Raw genomic sequence first — 24,756 nt, forward strand, 5'->3', positions numbered from 1 at the left:
AGCGTAAGTCGTGCGCACGACCCCCCCCCCCCCGTGGACCCCCCGCCGACGCGGACCCCCGCCGACCCCGACCCCCACCAACTTACGCTGAGCAGAGGGTCAGCGTAAGTCGTGCGCACGACCCCCCGCCGACCCCCCCCCGCGGAACTACCTGACTCTCTTCCAAAGGCTCGAAAGCAACGAGAGCTCTGAGCCCGCGGCGGTGCCGGCCTCTGTTCCGACCGAGCACGACGACCTGTTGGTGGAAATGCGGAACTTCATTGCATTCCAGGCTAGCAGCGACGGACAAGCCACGACTGCGGACCCCCGCCGACGCCGACCCCCCCGCGGACCCCCCCCCACCCCCCCGCGGACCCACCTTCCGAAATCCGAAATTTTCCGAAAACCGAAACACGGCTGGTCCCGAGGTTTTTGGATAAAGGATAGTCTACCTGTACTAGCAAAATTAATGGGACTAAAAGTCGACAAATAGTGGACGCATTGGTTGTCATCTTCCAAAATTCTATAGATTCTGGAACGGTTCCTGCAGATTGGAGGATAGCAAATGTAACCCCGCTATTTAAGAAAGGAGGGAGAGAGAAAACGGGGAACTACAGATCTGTTAGCCTCACATCAATAGTTGGGAAAATGCTGGAATCTATTATAAAGGATACAATAACTGGGCACTTAGAAACTAATAGTAAGATTGGGCAGAGTCAACATGGATTTATGAAAGGGAAATCCTGTATAACAAACCTATTGGAGTTCTTTGAGGATGTAACTAGTGGAGTAGACAAAGGGGAACTGGTAGATGTGTATTTGGATTTTCAGAGGGCCTTCAATAAGGTCCCACACAAGAGGTTGGTGAACAAAATTAGGGCACATGGAATTGGGGGTAATATACTAACATGAGAATTGGTTAACAGACAGAGAACAAAGAGTAGGGATAAACTGGTCTTTTTCAGGATGGCAGGCTGTGACTAGTGGGGTACTGGAAGGATGAGGGGACTAAATGTAACATTTCCAAATTTGCTGATGACACAAAGCTAGGTGGCAGTGTCAGCTGCAAAGAGGATGTGAAGAGGCTTCAATGGGATCTCGACAGGCTCAGTGAGTGGGCGAGAGCATGGTAGATGCATTATAATGTGGATAAATGTGAAGTTATCCACTTTGGTAGAAAAAACAGAAAGGCAGAGTATTTCCTAAATGGCGAAAGATTGGGGAATGCAGATGCTCAAAGCAACCTGGGTGTCCTTGTACATGAGTCACTGAAAGTGAATGTGCAGGTGCAGCAAGCCATTAGGAAGGCAAATGGTATGCTGGCCTTCATTACAAGAGGATGGAGTACAGGAGTAAAGAAGTCTTACTCCAATTATATAGGGCCTTGGTGAGACCACACCTGGAGTATTGTGTACAATTTTGGTCTCCTTACCTAAGGAAGGATATACTTGCCATAGAGGGAGTGCAATGAAGGTTCACGAGATTGATTCCTGGGATGACGGGACTGTCGTATGAGAAGAGATTGAGTAAACTAGGCCTGTATTCTCTTGAATTCAGAAGAATGAGAGGGGATCTCATTGAAGCATACAAAATTATTACAGGGCTTGATAGGGTGGATGCTGGGAGAATGTTTCCCTTGGCTGGAGAGTCTAGAACCAGGAGCCACAGCCTCAGGATAAAGGATCGGCCATTCAGGACTGAGATGAGAAGAAATTTCTTCACACAGAGGATGGTGAATCTTTGGAATTCTCTACCCCAGAGGGCTGTGGAGGCTCAGTCATTGGGTATATTCAAAACAGAAGTCGATAGATTTCTGACTACTAAGGGCATCAAGGGATATGGCGATAGGGCTGGTGAATGGAGTTGAGGCAGAAGATCAGCCATGATCTTATTGAATGGCGGAGCAAGCTTGAATGGCCGACTCCTGCTCCTATTTCTTATGTCCTTCAGTCACCTCAACACTGCTCTCTGGAGCCCACTCCCTAAATCCCTCCATCTTGCTACATTCTTCCCAATCTTCAAAAGCCTCCATAAAACCTACTCTTAAGCCACTGCCGCTAATTTGTCTCCTACTCTGGTCTGACATCCAACCGTGTAACACTGGGATATTTTACTATGTTAAATCTGCTATACAAGGATAAATTGTTGATGGAGAATACAGATCTCGCTGTAATCTAATGTGCTAAACTAAAGGTTGAGGTCAGACACATTTATATTGCATATAATTTGGAGTCCTGCTCTAGAGGTTGCCAGGCAGAGGAAAGGGCATACCAGCTTTGATAGTGCCATTAGCCAGTGGTTGCAGGGCTGTATATTTTTTAAATGTCTTAGTGATCAACTAAACAATATGATAAAACAGTGCCTGATGCAAACTGAATAAAATAAGATTTTACACATGTAATAAATGCCTTTATGCATTTAAACAATTTTAGGAAAAGTGTTGTGGTGCAATGTGTTGTATTCCAATATGCAATACATGGATTAGTACCTATGATTACCTTACCTCAGTGCCCGATCTCTACTGTGCTGTTGGGAAACACCAAGTGGAGGCGTGCACTTCCTCACAGAGAAATAGCAAGGTGGCCTGCTCACCGACACATCATCTCTAGTCCTACTTGAGTGACATGGCATTGGCTGGGAACAGATCACCACGGGGATAGTGCATGATGAGACGGTGCTAAGGGAAGAAAGAAAATCACTTTTTTTAAAGGCTAATTTTACATCAGTTCCTTTTATGGCTCAGTTGGTAACAGTAGCATGTAATTGAGCCGCACTGGATCAGGAAGGCTCCAGGTTGAATTTCCCATCTGTGCTGAGTTAGCAATAGGGATGATATAATTGATCTCGGTACACTGGGCAAGGAAGGGGAAAGTCGGCCAGGATTCCTGCTCCTGATCACTGTCCAGTGGCCCTCACTGAAAAGTGTGCACATGTGGTCATCAGATGAGGATGAAATCGGGCTCGGCTGTGGACACCCCCACCCCAAACCCCAGAGTCAAATAGTCTGCTGAGACTCGCGACCTAGATTCCTAGTAAGTAATGACTACTTGGCAAGCAGGCTGCTAGCCATGGAATCCTATCCCAGCGTGTGTCGAGAGGAGCAGAGAAGAAAATTGGCAAAAAGTTGACAATTTTACAATTTTTTTATATAATTGCCTTAAAAACCATTATAGAAACTTCAAATTTTAACGCTGCTGATCTCCCGTTCAATTCATTTCTAAACTTAGCATAAATGTTGATGAGGAACAAGTGTTAATTAATCCCTCTCATTATAGCTGACATGGTAACTAATAAGTATATGTTCTTTTTTTGGGATGACTATAGCAACACTTCATTGACGGCAAGACACCATGTATTATTGTAGCTGCAAAGTCGGACCTGCACGAAGCTAAACAAGACCACAGCATTTCTCCCACCGAATTCTGCAACAAACACAAAATGCCGCCACCTCAAAGTTATACCTGCAATTGTGCTGGCACACCAAGCAAAGACTTCTTTGTCAAAGTGACTACCATAGCCATGTATCCGTAAGTATAGGACATCAAGCCACCACAGTGCTGCATGAGTCATGTTAAGATTTGCATGGACCACCATCATTAGCTACAGATTGAAGCACTGTTTTAGAAGTTGATCTGAAATAATAACGGAGATGTTCTGCAAAACTGGAGGAAAAATGACCATAAATGAATAAAACACAGGTGCATTGACTCGTGCCACTTTTTAAAGATGGAATTTCAGTGAGTACCAACTTATAACCAAATCTTAGAAGAACCAAATTTTAGAAGAATATTAATTCATTTTCTCTTTTTTTTCTTTTTAAAGCAAGCACTGATGGGGCACCAGCAGGAGAATTGACATGGGCAAGAGTTAGCGCATGACCAACGGGACGGAATTGAGTTAACATCTGTGGATACAGTAACTGTTTTGGAGGTGGGGGGATTGTTGGCAAGGAATGATGTCCTTTCAGCTGGGCTATTCTAATGTCAGTACTCGCTGCTTAAACATTTGCAGAGGAAGTTAATCATTCTTTTCTTGTCAGTCAGCCTTTTGAAACCTCTCTGTTCTTTTTTAATTGCGTTCTCCACAGCGGAGTACGATATTTTTCTGCTGGTGCCTTGCTTTAAAAATGCAAGCCCCTAGATTTAAGAGAAGCTGCCTTATATTTCTTGCTAATGTGATTATAATTTCTGGCGGTTTCAGTTGAGTGTAGGAAAGCTGCTAGGCTGACATAACCCTTTACATGGAGGAGAGTTGGCTCTTTGTTGCTCTTGCATTCTACAACTTGAGAGAAACCTGGACTGATATTTTAATGGACTAAAATTCCAATTTTATAGGACTAGAATGGTGACTGCAAAATTATTCTAATGTACACACCACACAAAAAACTACAAATGATGTTTCAACCATGAGGCTCTCATCAGACTCGGCTTATGTAAAGAGCAAATCGTCTGCTCACTGCAGGTTCTGCCTGAAGTCTGCCTCACGGCTGAAATGTTCCTAATGTTTTCCTTGTACTGGATGTTTACTCAAAGCAAAACTTTAGACACTTTATTATTGCACCAAAGGTAATAGATTTGGAAGGTTGGAGCCAGAAATGAGCCTCTGAGGCACAGATCTGTATCAATCAAGACACAGGCCAATCTAATGGGCTACATGCTGCATTGTACAGAAACTAAACAATTCAGCAATCCTTGTGATATGAGGCAGAGTATGCTGTCATTGGAATTCCGCTGTTCTGGAATATTTCTATTTCACAATCTCTCAAATCAGGTTTATTTGCAGAATGCCTGTATTATTAGGATAACCTAAAACATTACTTCCTTCCCCCTTTGTAGCACGTGATGGAATTAAGTGCATGCAGATGACTTGTGAAATGTGTAATAACTGCAGGCTGTTGACAGTATGACAGCTGGCATCCGGTTTCAATCAGAATTGGATTCATCCGTGATGCAATTTTTACATTTTTTTTTTTTTAAATAGGCAAAACTTTGTAAAATAAGCTCTTGACTTCGACAGAGGAATGGCAGCTAATAATGCAGTCGAGTATTACAAAGGCTTAGTATTTTCTTTCAAGCCCAGGATAGCTGGAACTGCTGCAATCGCACATTATCGTTTAGACACAACAACAAAATTCTTGTATGTCGTGAGTGCTTTTGTTATTTTTTTTGTTTTTTTGTCACTGTATCTGGTCTTACTTGTAAGATTTGCTTCCTCCGTTGTTGTAGGATTGTCGCATGTGTGTTCATCCTATGGGAACTTGCTGAAATGTTTTCAGGACTGGCGTTGGACTATTGGTACCTTTGCAATTGATTTCGAGAATGGTGTGAATCTGCATTTTATTTTTGCAAGTAGAGACTCAACTGCCTTACTTCTGTGTGTTTTCACAGCCATGCCCGGTTACGCTGTTTATGCACCTGCAACAGGTGTACATTTTGCATCTGTCAGAACTTCCTCAACTCAGACTTGCTGCAATCTGTAAAGACCAAATTCTTCACTGCAGTTCTTAACAGGTTCTTCATTTTATTTACTGGGTTTCAGAAGGTTTTTTTTGGCTGTTTTTTTCAAGGGAGGGGGTAATCTTCAAAAGTCAGCTTCACTCAGCATATCCACTGAATTATTTACATTTTCAGGGTTTTAATTTTGAGGGATTTAAAAAAAACAAATCATCTTTATGGAAAAAAAAACCTTTGAAGCCCTTTGACTTCACATGTAAGAATGATGGTGGCCATTGAAATGTGTTTACTTTATGGTGTTCTTTAACCTGACTGGGTATATTCCAGTCACTGTCTGATGATTTTACTGGAAATTGGATTGCAAGTCTGAAAAGAAGGCCAATGGAAGGAAGGATATTTAAATGTATTGGGCAGACACAATGTCGAAAGGAAACTAGTCAGTGAACGGATTCTGCCACATTTACACTGTACAATGGGCATTAGCGCAGTTTATATTTCGTACCTCTCATTAAGCGTACAAAGTAATGTTAGTTTTTCATAAGTTGGTAGTTAGACCACCTTGAGAAGAGGCTCTTTCGCTGGTAGTACTGTACATTAGCCAAAGTGGATGCACAGCCAATTTTTTAAAGATTAAAAAGAACTCTGCTCCACTGAATAGCCTTTAAGTCTCTAATAATCACAGTTATGTGCATGCAATAAATACACACTGCTTTCCTCGATTCAGGAGGACTGTGAGTTGGCAGGGTACCCGTGGATATTTAAAATGTAGTAAAGGGAGATATCTAGATTACTCGTGCCTCTTGGTCCAAACTTGTTAACTTGCTTTACGGTGAATCCAGTTGGGGTAAATTGTTATCTCTAAATCTGAGGTGCTAGTTTTCAATTTAAAAGAAGCTTGATTGATAGATATTCCCTTTTCTAGGTCTCTCCTCAGGAATGCTAAGGTGATGGGAGTCGAGGCATTTTTTAAATCTCCAGTAAGGGTTTGATCCATAGGGAGCTCTGTAGATGAGAATATTTGTAAAGTATCAGTGATGTATCTAGGGGCCGTTACATATCACCTTATTGCGCATCTCAGAATATCCCAAAGTGCTTCACAAGCAGTAAATTACTTTGAAGTTCATTGACTGTTGTATGGGAAAACACAGTAGCCATTTTGCACACAGCAAGATCCCATAAACAGCAGTAAGATGAATGACTAGTTGATCAGTTTTGGTGGTGCTGATTGAGGGTGAAATGTTGGCCAGTATACCAGGAGAAATGCCTTGCTCTTCGAATAGTGCCGTGGGATCTTTAACGTCTACCAGAACCACAGTAACAGGCAGACAGATCCTCAGCCTTGCCTCCCTTCCGAAGGACAGCACTCGAGTGTCAGCCTAGATGGTCTGCTGGAGTACTGGAGTGGGACTTGAACCGGTCTGACTCGGTGGTGAAAGTGCTTCCAATGGAGCACCCTCAAAAACTGCACTAGAGGGTGAACAGACTTGGTGTAAAATTCCTCCTTCTTTCCATTTCACCACCAGTTCTGTAGCTTAAAACAGGAGGTGAGGGATGAGTCAGATGCATTTTTCTCCTTTTCTAACATTTAGGATTATTTATTATTTCAGATCAGTGTTAAATTTGGCGTTTTCAATACTCTAGAACTCTTTGCATCACAATAGTGCTCGAGTACAGCTTTACAATGACTGCTCTATACATTGAGGCTGATCAAATGTAATCCTTCATATAACCAAATGCTGAGTACACACAGTTTAAGTTGACACTTTTATCTGGTATTGTATAGCTCTTGTACAAAATGTTGTAATTGAGATAGTGATGGTCCACTGAAACGTTAACTATTTGAAAGCAGAATGAGATGTGCTGGTGATTGAGGAGCTGGTGTTTACTTGTCTAGTATTTCAGTTAGGTACTGGAACCAAATAAAAGGTAAATATACAAAATATACGCCTCTGGAAAAGATGGGCATGTACCTATATCAGTTTTTGTGAGTGTGTGTGTGTGGTGTTTATTAACATAATTAAGTATCCATTGTATGAACTGACCAGGACTGTTTAACAATCTTGCCCACAGCTACACTGTGATCATGTGTTAAACATACAGTTCAGCACCAGCTCCAACTGCCCCTGTTCCCATCCCAGAGACTAATCTTGTCTGAGGGGAAGGACCTCAACCATGCCAGCTGATCATATTCTTCCCTACCCATTACACAGTCTCGAGGTGGAGCAGGGTGGGTGGGCAGTGGATAAAATTACTTAAAAGCTATGTGTATGTGAATTTAATAAATACCAGAAAATCTCCCATGGTGTTGCAGGTGGGGAGTCATAACCAAGGGTGGCCTGTAGGTGAAGTGGGGTTATAAGGCAGGAAATAATTGGGCCAGGGCGCGCAGATGTAATTCAGTTCCCACGTTAAAGTCCTACATTGCCATTTTAATATAATACTTTGATTTTACATTATCTTTATTTAAATAGCAAAGCTTAGGGCAGTTTGGGATGCAGAGAGGTACAGTAGTTAGTTGGAGCATTGGGATTTATCTGCTGAGAACTTAAAACACAAAACTAAGGTATTATAACATCACCATAGGGTGGGTGTAGTTACAAGTTTACGTAGGTTTATTGGTGGACTTGTGAAGTAATAATGGGGAGGAGGTTGACCCACAAGTGTGACAATAATGTAACAAGTTTTGTAGACAAAGATATAAGATATTGGGCCAGAAATTCGTGAACGGGGCTTGCCGCGCGTGCAAGGTCCCGATTTGCACTTACCCGACGCGCCTGCCGATCATCTCCAGGGACGCCTGGAATTCCATTTTGAATCTGAAGAATCCCGGGCAGCGTTTGACGTCACGCCGCCCAGGAGTGCAGCCAGCGCGAAGCCTGGAGCGCGCTGTGCAACTGAGACACGCCCCTTGAGGTCTCAGTTTAACAGGACACGCCCCCAATGTTTCTGCCAAGCTGCTAAGCATTTTTACATGTAGAGCAGCAGTTTAAATAGGTTTTTGGAAGTTTTTTGAAGCTTTTGGTAACTTTTATAAACTTTTAAAAACGTTTACATTATTTTGAAGAATCTGAAGTAGTTTTAAACAGAATTAAAGCAATTTAAAGACCTTTTAAAAGCCCTAAAAGATTTTTTAAATTCCATTTATTTATTTAGCAATGTCGTCGTCATACGTGTCTTCACACTGTTCCCTTTGGGGAACTGTATGAAGTGGTGGAAGGATTTATGGCCATGATTAACGCTCATCCCGTGACCGTAACCATCTTTGAACCAGCCATTAGGGCGGTTAGTCCTATGGCGGGAGGGTTTTACGGGCTCCCACAAGCTATACAAGGAGGGGGGGCCACCCACACCCACGGACGCAAATATCCCACTGGATGTCAACCCAGAATTTAGAGCCGGAGCTCCGACTCCACTTGCCGGGACTGTCTGGAGCGGGGTTCGAAACCCTACCCTGATCTGGCCCAGCGGCGGGGATCCTACTGCTATGCCAAAGGCCCAATCCGATTAGCAACGTGAAATGGCTGGAATGAGCACAATTCACGGCATTAAAAGAACTCACAATTGAACTGATGATGACCTCAGCAATCTCCTCAAGGAGGTGGAGGCGCAGCGCCTGCTCATCATTGGTAATGAGAAGTCAAAGGCGCCACAAAAAGGGCAGATGATAGCTTGGTCTTTCAAGTGGCAGCATAGGGCTCCAGTCATGGGGAGGGAAAAGGCGCAGGAAACGTATGGGTGTCACCTTTTGTGCGGAGTGGGCCTTTTGCGTAGCAGTAAGCATCCCCGCCGCTGGGCCAGAAGGAGTAGGGTTTCGAACCCCACTCCAGACAGTCCCGGCAAGTGGAGTCGGAGCTCCAACTATAAATTCTGGGTGGACATCCAGCGGGATACTTGCGTCCGTGGGTGTGGGTGGCCCCCCCCCCCCTCAGATGGGTTGTGGGAGCCCGTAAAACCCTCACGCCATAGGACTAACCACCCTAATGGCTGGTTCAAAGATGGTTACGGTCACGGAATGAGCGTTAATCACGGCCATAAATCCTTCCACCACTTCATACAGTTCCCGAAAGGGAACAGTGTGAGGATACGTACGACGATGACCTCTTGTGCAATGCACCTCCTTGGACCCTCAGTCGCAGATGCGAGGGGGCAAATCGCGCAATTGTTAAATTTTTCATTTTATTGACATGTAAAATGTTGGCCCAGTAATTCCCTTCCAAATGCGCGAGTACGATCGGGGTACTTGCGCGTCTGGCCAGAGGAAATGCCGGTTTTCAGCATGCACAGTGCATGTGGGGAAAACCGGCATTTCCTGTCCTCTGAACGAAGGGGTTCAGAGGCAGAACGCGTGCGACTGCACAGGCAGCACGTGCGCAGTAAAATTCGCCGCTTTCATTCATGCTTTCAGTGAGGTCAAGTCCTTACAACTTGCACATGAAAAAAGCATGGGTACAGTTGCTCCAGAGGCTGCGGAGGAAGATATTTCTTATCGTGGAGCTTCTGAAAGTATGTATGTCTGTATATATTCCTTTGCGTGTTATGTATATATTCCTTTACTTATGTGTATGAATGTATTATTTAATTATGACTTTCAGAGAAAGTAACTTATTGGAAAATCATAATTAAAAACATACATTCATACACATATGTAAAGGAATATAAAACATACATACATACATATACGTATAAAGGAATATATGCGGACATACATACATAATTACTTATTACTGATGAAAAGTTTCTTTCTTAAAAGTGCTGGAAATGTTACATTACTCATTTTAGAACACTCATTTTCACAAAGCCACAATTGCTCCTTCTACCTACCGTTCTGAAAACCCGTTTTTAAAAAAAAAAAAAAAAAATTTAAACTTTAAAACTTACTTAAAATTTCTTAAAATAACTTCCCTCCCTTTCCCAAACAAAAATATTGCCTTTCAGAAGCTCCACGATAAAATATATCTTCCTCCGCAGCCTTGGAACAACTTTACACATGCTTTTTTCAAGTGTAACTTGTAAGGACTTACCCTCACTGAATCCATGAATGAAATCTACGAAGTTCACTGCGCAAGCGCTGCCTGTGCAGTCGCACGCGCTGTGCCTATGAACCCCTTCGTTCCGAGGTCTGGAAATGCCGACGTTCCCCGCATGCGCTGTGCATGCTGAACGCCGGCATTTCCAACGGCCAGATGCGTGAGTACCCAGACCGTACTCACACATTTGGTCACGAATTTCTGGCCCATTGAATATAGATATTCAACTCCTCTTAACCATGGAACCTGATTGAGGGCTCTCATTCTCTTAATTTCTCTAGTGCTCAATTTAATCAGAAATCTATCCGATTCCATTTTGAATGATTTACCTAAGTTAGTATCACAGGTTACAGTGGATTCCATAGGTTACCTAGGTGTAAAGAAGTTTTTTTAATTAGTTTTTGTTTCTTCATATTGATAACTGTGTCCCCACTTCAGCAAGAAATACCTTTTGTGACTTTCAGCGAGAAAAGATTTGTCTCCCTTAACTGGTGATCTGTGAACCTAGAACCATTTTTATTGCACATTATACTCTTTGTGCTACTTTCCTACCTATAAGGTCTCCTGTATGCTGAATAATGGCACATCCTTCTACTTGTTTGCATCTTAAAAGTGGTGATGTAAATTCCTCAAACATTTTTATTAGCTATCACACCCAAAAACTTAGTGCTCTGCATTTTGTAATCTACCTGAGCCCCAGCAAGTGTTAAATACTTACATTTCTCAAAGTTAAGTGCAGTTGTATGCCTAGGTGTGCTGTTTCTGCGATCACTTTGGACTATATTTTTTATCAGAACATTCTGCTTTCCCACACATCTCAGCATCCTCTGTAAGTTTTGACACTACTTGCAAGAGAAATGAAGAATTTGCATTTATATAGTGTCTTTCACATCCATAGGATGTTTCAAAGTGCTTCACAGCCACAGAATTACTTTTGAAGTGTAGTCACTGTTGTTAGGTCGGCAAATGTGTTAGCCAGTTTGCTGGCAGCAAGATCCCACCGACAGCATTGAGATAAATGACCAGTTAATCTGTCTTGCTGGTGGGGGTTGAGAGAGAAATGTTGGCCAGAATACTGGGAGAACTCCCATTTTCTCTGAATAGTATTTTGAGATCTTTTACATCCATCTGAAGAGGTTGATGGGGCTTTGGTTTAATCTTCATCCAAAAGACAACATCTGTAATAATACAGCGCTCCCTTAGTACTGGACTGAAGTCTCGAGTTACGTTTATGTGCTTAATCCTGGGCTGGAATTTGAACATACAACCTTTTGACTCCGGCGAGAATCTTACCAACACTGAACCTATTTAAGATAATTATTGTGTCCAGTAGGGTTCTCCGGTCAAATCTTTGGACTCCGCTGGTCACAGTTACCCAATCTGAACTATTTCTGCTGATTTGACCTGTTTCCCATTCTTTAGCAAATTTGTTATCCAGTTTGCAACTTCCTCCATGATCTCATGAGCTTTCACTTAAAACCCTAGATTGTAGGAAGAAGGGAAGACTGAAGAAGGTTAAAGTTTCTCAGTTTTGAGGTCCTGAGACAATGTTAGAGATGCTATGATGAGTCTTACAACACTGGGAGAAGGATGCAAGGAGGAAGAAGAGCATACAGGATGGGATATGTTGGACCTTTTCAGAAAGTTGAGAGATGTTGACCATGTTTATAAACCCTTTGGGGGGAGAAATTGGGTTGCTTTGCGCCTCTCATTAGCGCCCCTGGGGGGCGTTAACGGGGCGCAAATGCCCTAGCGCCTGGGCGCGGCGCCATTAACGCCTCCTGCGAAATTCAGAGGGAGGTTAGCAGCAGCGGTAGCTGGTAGCGCTCCGCTGTGCCGGCGATGATGACGTCATTGCCGTGCGCAGCGCCCCGGCCACAAACTTCCCCTGTGCCCCAGAACTATCGCCGGACGATGGAACCGACAGGACCGGGGGTGGTTTTGCAGCGGCGGTAGAGTGCGGCAAAGGGGCAGGTGTCGGGCGGCCATTTTTATTTTGGCCGACTGCCAGCACCTGCCCACCTTTAACATTTCTATGTGGCGTGCCGGCCGCAATCGCTGAGGAGTGCCGGGCTGTTTCCACGGCACCCTGGTGGTCCGGCAGGGCCCCGGTGCGTGCAGCACTAGGCCCCTCTTTAATCAGGGGAGGAGGCCTGCACTGACGTGGCACTAGCACCCCAATTGTTCCCCCTTGGTGTTATTAAAAGACTCCACTGCTTTTGCAAACTATGACTACTTTCATAAACTCCCATGGCTTGGATTTATATTCCTTGCACCCAGTAAATCTGCTTCTATACTTGCACTATAGAGATGAAGTTAATATCCATATAATTTCCAGGGTAATGCTTATAACTTTATTTAAAGATTAGAATAGCTCCAACTATTTTATTCTGTTACAAGTCCAAGTCTCCCACAAGAGCCTTTTACCTTCACTTTATAACGACTTGTAGCTTACAGCAGCAACTCCTGGCCAGTTGCTCTTCTGTGTTAATCTGTCTTAATGGTGCATTGGAGATTTTCACCATAGGTCCCAGACTCTGGCTCATATTCTCTCTCAATTTCGTACTCCACTTTGTTCTTCTATGCGAGAGAGATCTAACTTTAAATAATGAGCTGTCAACTCATTCTTTTTCTTAAACACACGCACACACACGCACGCACACGCGCACACACACACACACACACACACACACACACACACACACACACACACCACCATATAAATAGATACTGCCTGTTAATTTGTGGGGTACAGCAGATAATCCAGTTGTGGCCTGGCCGGAAAAGCCGACTTGCAGCTTTGGCACTTGAGTTGTGATGCCTGAGTCGGCCGTGGGCAATTATCTTTTGATGGTGAGATGCCCTCTTGTTAAGGTATTTCTCTCCAATTCGTGCCGCTGCTCATACCAACCCTTGCCACAGGACCGATGATCAAACTGCTGCTCCACAAAAGAACTGGCTGCTCAAACACCCAGGGGAAAGTGAGAGGAAGTGCCTCGTGTTAGCTCATGAGCTCTCTGCAAAATTATGCAACTGAAATCAGGAACTCCGCGCATGGCAATGTCTGTATTTTGGAGTTCAACGCAGTATCCTGTATGTAACTCCCTAAACTAGTTCAGAGATCATGTACAACCACCTGGGCTTGCAGACTAATTGGCTCCATATATATGTGGAAAATGTGTAACAGCTTATCCTTCCTTCAGGTAAGTGATGTAAATTGGGGACAACAAAAACAGTGGATATGCCATGAATAAGGCGGCTATTGAAGAATCATTAAACAAATACAGGACCCCAGAATACAACCAACTTGCTGTTCGGGAATGCTGAAATTTTTGTCAAGTGCTCCTCATCACAGCGATTTGCATCTTTCAGTTATTCACTTTATTCACGCCTTCTAACTGAAATTACATCTACATGTTTACAAAATTACAAATAGATTTTTGGGGGCGTGGATAGAGATTTTAATGAAAATGTTGTAGTTCAGCAAATGCATGGTTGCTTTTCTGCGGTTTGCTAATCTTGCCAAAGTAGAGTGGAATACAGCAATCTACATATTGTAAAAACAATTAAAGAATGAATACCAATCTGTATAAGAAAAGATAATACTAATATATTGCACTGTAGGAACGCTTAATATTTTTGTTCAAATCCTGTAAATTTGCATTGGTCCAATGAGAGGTGTCCTGAGTTCATTTGAAAATTACATTATCCCTGGTTCCGTTGGTTGTATTGTTTGGTTTCTGTCTGCGATGCCCTTTGCCATTAACAATAACTAGGGGAGGTAAGCTTTTCTCAGCTCTGGATCTGTTCTGGGAGTTCAAACCTTCATGCTAACTGTAATAAAAGGGATTCTTTATGCTCTGGGTATAGAAGGAGACGTGCAAACCATCTTATTTTTTAAATTTGGAGCTTGCAAACTGGAGGTAAATTAGTCTCGTTACTTGAAATTTGGCACCCTGCTTTTCTCCTATCTCTTCTATCCTCCTTGCCCCCTGCCGCCCCCCTGTACCCCAAGTCTGTCCTATGGTAATGGTGGAGCATAGAATTTTCTTTTAAAACTCTCTACTTTCTAGAATTGTAAAGTCAGTATGTAATTTGTGTTGATGTGTACCATCAATCAAACCTTAAATCTGCAAAGTCTGTTAAACTAAAGAAAGTAGCTTATGCACTGACTCAGTTGACAAAGACTGTGTAGCTGAGTCATATTAGCAGGTCTTGGGTTCAATCCCTGGCCCGTGGTGAAACATAGAAACATAGAAGATAGGAGTAGGCCATTCGGCCCCTCGAGCCTGTTCCGCCATTTAATGAGATCATGGCTGATCATCCAAATTCAGTACCCTGTCCCTGCTTTCTCCCCATATCCCTTGATCCTTTTAGCCTTAAGAAATCTATCTTAACTCCTTCTTGAATATATTTACTGAATTGGCCTCAACTGCCTTCTGTGGTAGAGAATTCCACAGGTTCACCACTCTCTGGGTGAAGAAATTCCTCCTCATCTCTGTCCTAAATGGCTTACCCCTTATCCTTAGACTGTGACCCCTGGTTCTGGACTCCCCTGCCATCAGGAACATCCTTCCTGCATCTAGTCTGTCTAGTCCTGTTAGAATTTTATAAGTTTCAATGAGATCCCCTCTCATTCTTCTAAACTCCAACGAATATAAGCCCAATTGACCCAATCTCTCCTCATACGTCATTCCTGCCATCCCAGGTATCAGTCTGGTGAATCTTGGCTGCACTCTCTCCATGGCAAGAACATCCTTCCTCAGATAAGGAATCCGTTAAGTCAATGCAGCTGGAGTTATGGTAGAGGTGTTTTAATTGTCCTTAATGCCTAGGGGCTAAAGAGGAGTTCCCTCTCCTGATCACTATTAAGTGACATGCCAGAAGTGCCTGTTTGTGGATGTCAAGAATTTCACTTTCACTGTTGTAAATTATATTTGATACTATTTGGATGAAAAGGTTTTTTGCTAAATCTGGTATTTATAAGGTGCTAAAATCTTTATTTGGCATTTTGTTTTAATAAACTCTTGCCCTACTGAATAAAGAACAGCTCCAAATAATAAATCAAATTAATTACGAACTCGTGAGGTTTTAAAAATGAGAAATATTTTCAATTTTTCAAATTGCCAGGTTGAATTCCTTAATTGAAAACTAGGTTTAAAAGTTCAAAATTATGATTTTTTTCCTTGCGTTTTATTGTTGGAGTTGTTAGCTTCTCTTATTTCATAAGGATGCTGACTGGATAATATAATACTGTAACTACTGCCAAACAAAATGATTAACTTATTATCTCATTATTTGAATAGATTGTTAGAATGGGAGGCAGAATATAAACTTGGCAATTAAGTTGCAAATTTATAATTGAAATTTAAAACTTTTTGTAATAAAGGATCTAGTATCAGAATTTGAATTGTAATTTTAGATTTCCAGGTGAATGTGAATCGTTTGTCCTGTACTGTAGTTGCAGTCGTGTATCTTCACACATGTCAAAAAGGTACAGATACTCCCAACCCAACATGCAGTTTCAATTTTTTTTAAATCCCAAAGCTTGATGGTTTGAACTACTGTTATTACACTTCCTAAATTGAAGCTAATGAGTCGTTGTTGCATGCATGAATGAAGACAAACTGTGGATAATTTAGTGTACCATAACATGTACTTTTTCTTTTTTTAATTTTCTTTCCTTTAGGTGTCCATTTTTATTTTGAGTTTGCCTGTCTGGCACTGTTTCTATTCCTCTTGCACCTCTTGCTAACTATATTGCATTATCTTGTCTGTTCACCTATTCTTCCCCACCCCCACCTCAAATGCTTAGAAAGATTGGCCCTTGTTCCTTGAGATGGAAAAATGAGTTCATCATCTGCTTTGAATGTAATTGTGTTTTGGTTTTTATGTCCAGCTAATGGCTTCTGGTTTAATTTCATTTTTCTTGGCTCTCATTAGCAGGATTTCACTTTGGTGGTATTTGACACCATTTCTTTGAGCAATGTTGATGACTTGCAGGTGATTAGTACAATAGAGCTCTTGACATTTTAGTTCTCAATATGTCCTTGTTTATTTCTAATCTGGTATCAAAATGCACCCAAGATCCATTATTGGAAGGATGATTTGGTTAATTGCTTTAGTGCCAACCATTCAGTTCTTTATCTGCAGACTATAGTGTGTGTTGAAAAGAATGCTACAATACATTATATTAATCTCTTACAAATATTTTTGTGACCAATTTAATTTCGGCATATATTTATATTTTGGTACCAGTCCTCCTCCCTGGTGCTCAACAGTCTTTTCCATCAACATATTCCTTAGTTATTCACTAGAACACCTGGTAAAGCAGTGTGTAGTGATTTCTGTTTTCCCTATTTTCTCTTTGCTCTCTCTTTTTCCTCCCCCCCCCCCCCATTTTGGGTTCTTCCTTGTACAGACTCTGCCAAGAGTATTGCTGTGGTGTGGAGATGCCGGAGTTGGACTGGGGTGGACAAATGTAAGAAGTCACACAACACCAGGTTATAGTCCAACAGCTTTATTTGAAATCACAAGCTTTCGGAGCTCCTTCGTCAGCTCTTGCCTCTTGGTGGAAGCCTGAATGTAAATGACTGTTGAGACTGGTATTCAGACTTGAGTGTCCTAGTTGAGAGCTCCAGTATTGTAACAACCCGTTAGTCATCTTTCATCCATGTAACTGCCCTCAAAGTGAAATGCGGGTGTAACTGCCTTAATACGTGGTTGTTGACTCTGAATTTTTACTGTCCTTAACTTTTAGCTGTTGCTTACTGTGAATTAATTTTTCACTGATGGGGTCTATGAGATAAGACTCTGAAAGTATCTGCATTTACATTTGCATTTTCTTGTTCTTGCTGCCGTGCCTTCAGGTGGCCAATTTTTCCAAATGTCTTTGTTGCTGCTGTTCACATCGTTGTCTGTTGGTGCTTGAGGCCCACTGCACCAATAACCTCCGAGTCATAACCGGGATTCTTGTTAAACCTAAAATGATATCGTCTAACTTGCACTGACTTTTCCTAACTTGAATTGACCAGGCATGAGCATGCTCAGTTAGCAAGTGACTGCAGCCCACTTGTCACTAACAGGCCATTGTATTGATGTAAGCCTCTGTTTTCATTGGTCATTTGATAAGGATAACAGAGCAGAGATTACTTGTGATCAAAATAGCAGGTGACTGAAAGACTTGATATGTGACTGTGTTGAACTACTGTCTAAATAGTTTTGGCTATCCTGATAAAGGGGCAGTCCTGTTAAACAGAAATCCATATAAATTTAGTAATGTTAATCAAAAGTGTAGGTCCCAACTTTTGAAAGTGGAGCAAAGTCTCGACGTTTTATAAAAAATTATAGTTACTCCTCCATTCTCTCGTCAAAATATATTTCTTCATAAAAAATTATCCTTGGTGTATTTTTAATGTCAAATCTTTGCCTAAACTATTAAGTTGGGTCCATTGCTGCTAAGCTGCTGCATGAAGTTGCATTTTATCTTTCACCTGAGATTTTGTTGTTCAGAACCAGCTGCAACTATTACTTGTATTGACAATTAATTTTTATTTGACTCCAGGGCAGAGTGATTCACAAACCAGATATATTAGGTTTAAATCCTTTACTTAGTTTATTATTTCAGCAGTTCATAATATGGTATTATTTTTGCCTGACCTTCAACATGCTGCCCTTCCAACCACGCTCTAACGCTGGTTTGGTCCTTGCGTTCCGGTGATCCTGGCCTCCCGCTGGCTTCACTTATCCGACAGCAGCACTTTCACTAATCTTCGGGCTTTTATAAACCCACCTGTTTATGTCCAGTTTCCTTCCTTGTACTACTGTTAACCATCATTAAGGTTCTTTTTGCTTATTACCTTTCAGCAGTCCACTGTTTTTAATCTCATTGATCTGTCACAACCACAGCCACCCTCGTTCTTTTCCAAGCGCTTACCTTTCAATTGGCATGGATATTTAACCCTTCCCATGTAGTCCAATTTTTACAGAAGCTTCATTTTGTTAACAAAGCAAAACGATTCATGATAAACATGTGTATATAATGTACAGCATAACGGGAGAGGCTTCACTGGGTGGAACTGATTCAAAGCCACCCAAGCACCGAAAAGCATAGGCCTCTACACCCAGAGGAAATGGTCTTTTCCTACTAATCCTATCAAAATCCTTTTCAAGTCTGAAAACCTCTATTAAATTTCCTCATATCCTTCTATGCTACAGAGGAAGTAAAGTCTCCTCATAACTATAGTTCTCAGTTCCTGGTGAATTTATGCAGGTAATGGTGTTAATGCCCTTTCTTCTGAATTGACCCTCCCATTTCCCCCAACCCCGACTACCGTTCTCCCAAAAATCTATTTAAAATTAAAGGAATGCCTTGATGACAAGGATTTGAACATTGTGGGTAAGGATTCCAATGCTCTGTTCTGTTAATGAAGCCTGATTTATACAGGACTGCTCCTTGAATCAAACTATTAACCAATCAATTTGAGATTTTTACAAATGTAATACTGTTAGGTTGACTTACTCGCGTGCTGTTTTGTGCCATGTTATGAACTGCATACTTGTATGCATGTGTATATATAAGGTTAAAAGACCGAGTAGACGAGGTGGGTGCTATGCTGTTGGCGAACGATGAAGGCAGTCTCGTTCATCAAGTACACGCCGTGAGCTTTGTTGAAGATTCTATCTTCATGGAGTCTTCTGGTGCTCGCAGTTTACAGCGTGAAGACAGGTAACTGTACACAGAGTAAATTCTCCTCATCCATCTATGGCTGTCATTTGAAAACAATTCCTGATGCGCAGTAGTAGTATTGGTTAACATTTCTTCCATACCCTGGCAAATTTATTTAAATTGGCTGTTCTTGGTCTTCTGACCACATCAACTATATTAAAAGGCACTCCTTGAGCTTTCATTCCTCACATTTAATATTTTTCCCTCCACACGCATCATATCCAGAATATAGCAGAGGAAAATGTCTGGTTAAAGACATGTAGTTGAGATATGGAGGTTCTTGTCTTTTAATGTCTGTAGAACATAAATTGAGACTAAAAAGAATGCGTTGGAATTACTGAATGTGAGAAACTGAGCTTTGGAAGAATACTATTACATTTTTTGTGACTTAACATCATGTTTGTGACCACAGTGCATTGAGAGTAAAGTATATACACTCCAGAGTGTTTGCACATAACTATGCTATAAGCTGCAGAGTGTGCTTCCGCTGTAGTTTTTGTAAGTATTGGGACTGTCGAGCCTATTTATAACGTAAGTGGCAGAATCCGAATACCTCTGATGTGTGAGGTAGGCAGCCACTCTGCCACCAGCCAAGGGTTGACCAATTTTGAGTATTTATGCACTATCTTATCCACAATCTCTGCAGCAGTGCCAGTGTAGTGTGTACTTTTTTTAAATAGAAAAATTAGATCTGTTTTTGATGATTTTTGCACCACATGTTGTGCATAAAAGTTGTATTGGAATGTTGTGTTCAGTAAGTGAAAGGATTTTTAAATTACCCATTATTCATACACCAATATTGTGGAATAATTACAAAGTCTTCAGATAAGAAAAAATATAGTCTGGAAGCTTTGTGTTAAAGGTGAGGTACATCCCAGAAAGCATCTCCTTTTTATTTTTGGACAGCTCATGTTTCAATTTATTTTCAGATTGTCTGATTTTTATACTAAAAGAAGATATGATGCGTATTTCAGTACGATTGTTTTTTTTAAATTAAATCAAAGGAAATCTTAATTGAATATTTTAAAATCCAATGATAAATTTTTAGTTCCATCAGTCTGGTGTTTGACTTTTCCCAGTTTGTTGCTATAATTCAATCTTCTTGTTGCCCTCCACTTGGGGATGTCGGCTGCAAAGTAAAACCGGTCTCGAGCTGTGCCTGATCTGAATTAAGCCAGGAGTTTGTGTTGTTCAAAAATTGCAAACTCCTTTTCAATTCCTTGAAATTCAGTGAGAACTTAAATCTGACCTGGTCCCCTTGCAGCCTCAAGAAGAGAGAATGAAGGTAGGAGGGAGTAAAGCAGCATATTTTCACCAAATGTAGCCCATAATCAGAGGGGCAGAAACTACCCATTTATTGCATCACTTGAATGCCTTTCCTGGGAAATTGAGCAGGGAGACTTTTTTTTTTCAAAATAAAGCCTTTCACATTGACATAGCTGAGTCCTTTATGCAATAAATTACTTTTTTTTTAATGAAGTGTAGTGGCTGTTATGTAAGCAGATGTTGTCCACAACATGAGCATCTCATTCAACCGAGGAGGATAGAAGGGTGGAGGAGAAAGGAAGAAAATGCAGGATTTAATGCCATAAATTAAAACACCCATGATGTTGAATGAATGGAACAAGTGCACTTATATTGCTGAGGTTATTGCTACATCAAGGTTGTAAAGTGTGTTCCTGAGTGGCTGAATCAAACTTAGAAAATAAATAGAAAGAGAAACGCCAAATGCTGAAAAAATAGAAAATACTGAAAATACACAGCAGCTCTCTCAGCACCTGTCAAAACAGGTTAATATTTTAGAACTGATAGTCTGTACCTTAAATACTAAAGTCTTTTCTCTGCACAAATGTTAATTCACTGCATGTATATTTCTAAATTTTCTGATTATACTGTACAAATATTGCTCCGTTATATCTGTTTTAATTTAGTCCTGACCCCGCCACGGTGTCGAAATTGTCAGACTGCTTGTCCAACATAGTTCTGGTTGAGCAAAAATGTTCTCCAATTAAATATTGGGAAGACCATTGTTTTTGGTCCCCGCCACATACTCCGTTCCCTAACCACTGGCTCCATCCCTCTCCCTAACATCTGTTTGAAGCTGAACCACACTGTTTGCAACCTTGGTGTCATATTTGACACTGAAATGAGCTTCCGACCACATATCCGCAACATATCAAAGACCACCTCTTCCAACTCCGTAACATCGCCCGTCTCCGACCCTGCCTCAGCTCATCCGCTGCTGAAACCCTCATCCATGCCTTTGTTACCTCTGGACTTGCCAGCCAGGAGTGCGTTGGAATAGTCCTCACACATTCTCCCCTACGTAAACATGACGTCATCTAAAACTCGGCTGCCTGTATCCTAACCCGCACCAAGTCCCGTTCGCCCATCACCCAGTGCTCGCTGGCCTACATTGGCTCCCGGTTAAGCAGCGCCTCGATTTCAAAATTCTCATCCTTGTTTTCAAATCCCTCCATGGCCTCGCCCCTCCCTATCTCTATAATCACCACCTGCCCCACAACCCCCCCCTCCCGAGATATCTGCGCTCTAATTCTGCCCTCTTGCGCATCCCGGATTATAATCGCTCAACCTTTGGTGGCCGTGCCTTCTGTTGCCTAGGCCCTAAGCTCTAGAATTCTCTGCCTAAACCTGTCCGCCTCGCTACCTCCTTTTAAGACGCTCCTTAAAACCAACCTACCTCTTTGGCCAAGCTTTTGGTCATCTGCCCTAATTTATCCTTATGTGGATCGGTGTCAAATTTTTTATCATAAAATACTCCTGTGAAGTGCCTTGGGACGTTTTACTACGTTAAAGGCGCTATATAAATACAAGTTGTTGATGTTGAATGTAATCATTGTTTCACTAACTTATTCTGTGTTTAACCCTCTTACTGACTTGTGTCCCGTGGAACAGGCGAGATAACAACGTTTTTTAAAAACTGGTATTTAAAGATTTAAAAATATGTATTTTGGTAGATCATATTTTACAGCAGATTTATTAAAAAGAAACTGCCATATTTTGTACAAACAAGTAAGGTGGGGATATTAAACCAGTTTAATAACGCTGCTGCTTTCACCAACTTGCTAAGCTGTCGTACTGTGAGGAGTCTGGCTCAGTGCTGAATTGAGCATGCTCAGTAACCACCTATCGTGTTGCGTATTACACTGCAGGCACATTTGGGTTTATGTAGCCCACACCCTATGTCTTTTCAAGTGCGCAGTGTGGCCTCGAGTACAAAGAGCATGTCTGCCATACTCGTCATATCACTGCATCATGTTACACTGATCCATCTTTGTGTATTTGCATATTCAAAATCAGCCACCTCCACCAGAAAGCCATTTCTCTAACGTGTCTCTTTTTTTTAAATACAGCTTTGTGTTTGGACTTGTGCCATGTTCAAAAAATGTACCGGCCTTTAATTTTGATAGATTGTGTTGCTGTAATATTTCAGCTCTCTTACTATAAATGTTTCTTCCTTTCAGACACACAACACAGGCCGACCTGAAGACCTCAACCTTCTGGCTTCGAGCGAGTCTTGGGGCCACGGTGTTTGCTGTCCTAGGATTTGCTGTGTACAAAGCATTACTGAAACAACGGTGATCGGAATGGGAGTGCATCTTTCGGTCACAATTTCAGTTTTATATACAGTCTCGAGGCTGCAATGAATATTCTGAATGTTTTTATTTTAATATGCAAACTTATTTCTTCAGAGGGTAGGGGTGCAAGAGAACAAAACTATTTAAGGGTCAAGCTGGTTAATAGCTACCATGTCATCTGAAAGGATGATACAAACCTTCGCTGATACTGACCCTATTGCAATTTCAGAACTTGTTTCTGTTTTGCCATAGGTACCAGTAGTGTTATCTGTAGGAGTCCTGTCAAGCAAAATCTGCCAATGTTGGATACCCAAAAGGGATATAATTGTGTAAATAATGTAAATATCGACGCAATCAGCAGAATGGCGTCGCTGCCCTGGGATGCCTGGTACAGTTACAAAGTCTTCTCTAGGTTTCTTGTGCAACAAGTTACATGTCAGAGTGATTGTTCCTTGTGGATATTTAGAACTTTATCCTCCAGTCAGACTTGCCTGGTGTTTAAAACATTGAGGGAGTTTTATTTATTGTTTAGGTAATATTTTAATTTTAAGGAAGCACGTCTGCACAAAGTGGAGTCGCCAAGAGATTTATTTCTCAGGGTATCAGCGTACACAGAATAGCAATCATTGTTTTATCTCTTGCAGTATAGCTGACTTTGTTATCTAAAATTCCCTTTGTACCCAGTAAATTAGTCATGTATCAGAAGAAATGGACATTTTATTATTTTTGTCTCTTCCTTTCCCTATCTGCCCCCCCCCGGTCTATTATTTCTGTATTTTTTTCCCAAGCCAGGCAAGAAGATAAAGGTTGTTTTACAGTCTTTGAAGGACGCAGATCTTGCAGGTCCCCATGATCTTAACACTCAAAGTAAATAAAGTAAGAGACTACTTACTCCTGTAATCTGTACTGTGTTGCAATGCAAAGACAGTACAGTTATTGCTTTGTTAGAGTGTAGTAGTTGCATGCTTCACAGTATCTCTTCTACAGTTAAGCTCTAAAATACCATATCGAGCATCCTTGCAATTTTCTGTTACATTGAATTTGCGTTCTTCCTGTATATTAAACCAATAACTGTTGCATCACGTTGTTTTTCATCCTTGACTTTTTCAAACAATTTCAATAAATATCTACGTGCTATATCGTACATCCTTGTAGTTAATTTCTTTGTGTCCAAAAAATATTGATTTCTTAGATTTATAGGAAACCTTTTATCAATCATCTCATGCTTGTTTGTAAAGCTCAAGGTTTGGCGACTGGTTGATGCAGTGAGTTGGAACACTGTACGTTTACTTCTAGTACCAGAGTTTAATTCCATTCCAGGTTGAGATTAATGTGCATGTTCTCGGACTGTTAAGGTCCTATATGAAATAAATTCAGATAGTCTCAGCCCAGTACTTGGAGGTTGTGGTCTGCAGTGCAAACTCTGCAACCTAGAACTAATTTTTCAAACACTATAGCAGGGCTGGTATGTAAAATGGAAAATTCACACTGGCGCAGTAAGTCACCCTGAACTTGGAGCAGGTATGAACAGGGGGTTTCACCAGCAGTCACAGTAACGACTCAAAATGTAGGCATTGCTGCTCAAGCACCAGTAGATCCCACAGTGCGTATCCACTCTCATCAGGCCTTGTGGTACTCAACCAACTTGACTGACATTTCTAGTCGGTGTGCCAAGTCTTTCGGATGAGACGTTAAACCGAGCCTGTTTGCGCTCTCGGGTGGATGTAAAAGATCCTATGGCACTATTCAAAGAAGTGCTGGGGAGTTCTGCCAGGTGTCCTGGCCAATATTTATCCCTCAACCAACATCACTAAAAACATCATCTGGTCATTATCACATTGCTGTTTGTGGGAGCTTGCTGTGTGCAAATTGGCTGCCACGTTTCCTACATTATAATGGTGAGTACACTTCAAAGGTACCTCATTGGCAGTAAAGTGCTTTGGGACACCCTGAAGTTAAGTTGAGAAAGG

At 41.6% G+C, this 24,756-nt stretch overlaps 1 protein-coding gene across 6 annotated transcripts in view; it reads left to right on the forward strand.

The window, feature by feature from the left end:
• Window positions 1-23,930, forward strand: part of rhot1a (ras homolog family member T1a) — an 85,761-nt gene extending 61,831 nt beyond the window's left edge. For 3 of the 6 annotated variants that reach the window (XM_085963951.1, XM_085963956.1, XM_085963955.1), the window contains 4 exons: window positions 3,304-3,506; window positions 5,367-5,489; window positions 19,041-19,187; window positions 22,673-23,930. In XM_085963951.1, the coding sequence (XP_085820077.1) occupies window positions 3,304-3,506; window positions 5,367-5,489; window positions 19,041-19,187; window positions 22,673-22,790 (591 nt within the window). In that variant the 3' untranslated portion in view covers window positions 22,791-23,930. The other 3 variants (XM_085963952.1, XM_085963953.1, XM_085963954.1) reach the window with 3 other exon arrangements.
• Window positions 23,931-24,756: the final 826 nt, after the last annotated feature.

The sequence above is a fragment of the Somniosus microcephalus genome, chromosome 21 (assembly GCF_052327205.1).
Source record: "Somniosus microcephalus isolate GS21.2 chromosome 21, FLI_Smic_1.0, whole genome shotgun sequence".
Taxonomy (NCBI): Eukaryota; Metazoa; Chordata; class Chondrichthyes; order Squaliformes; family Somniosidae; genus Somniosus; species Somniosus microcephalus.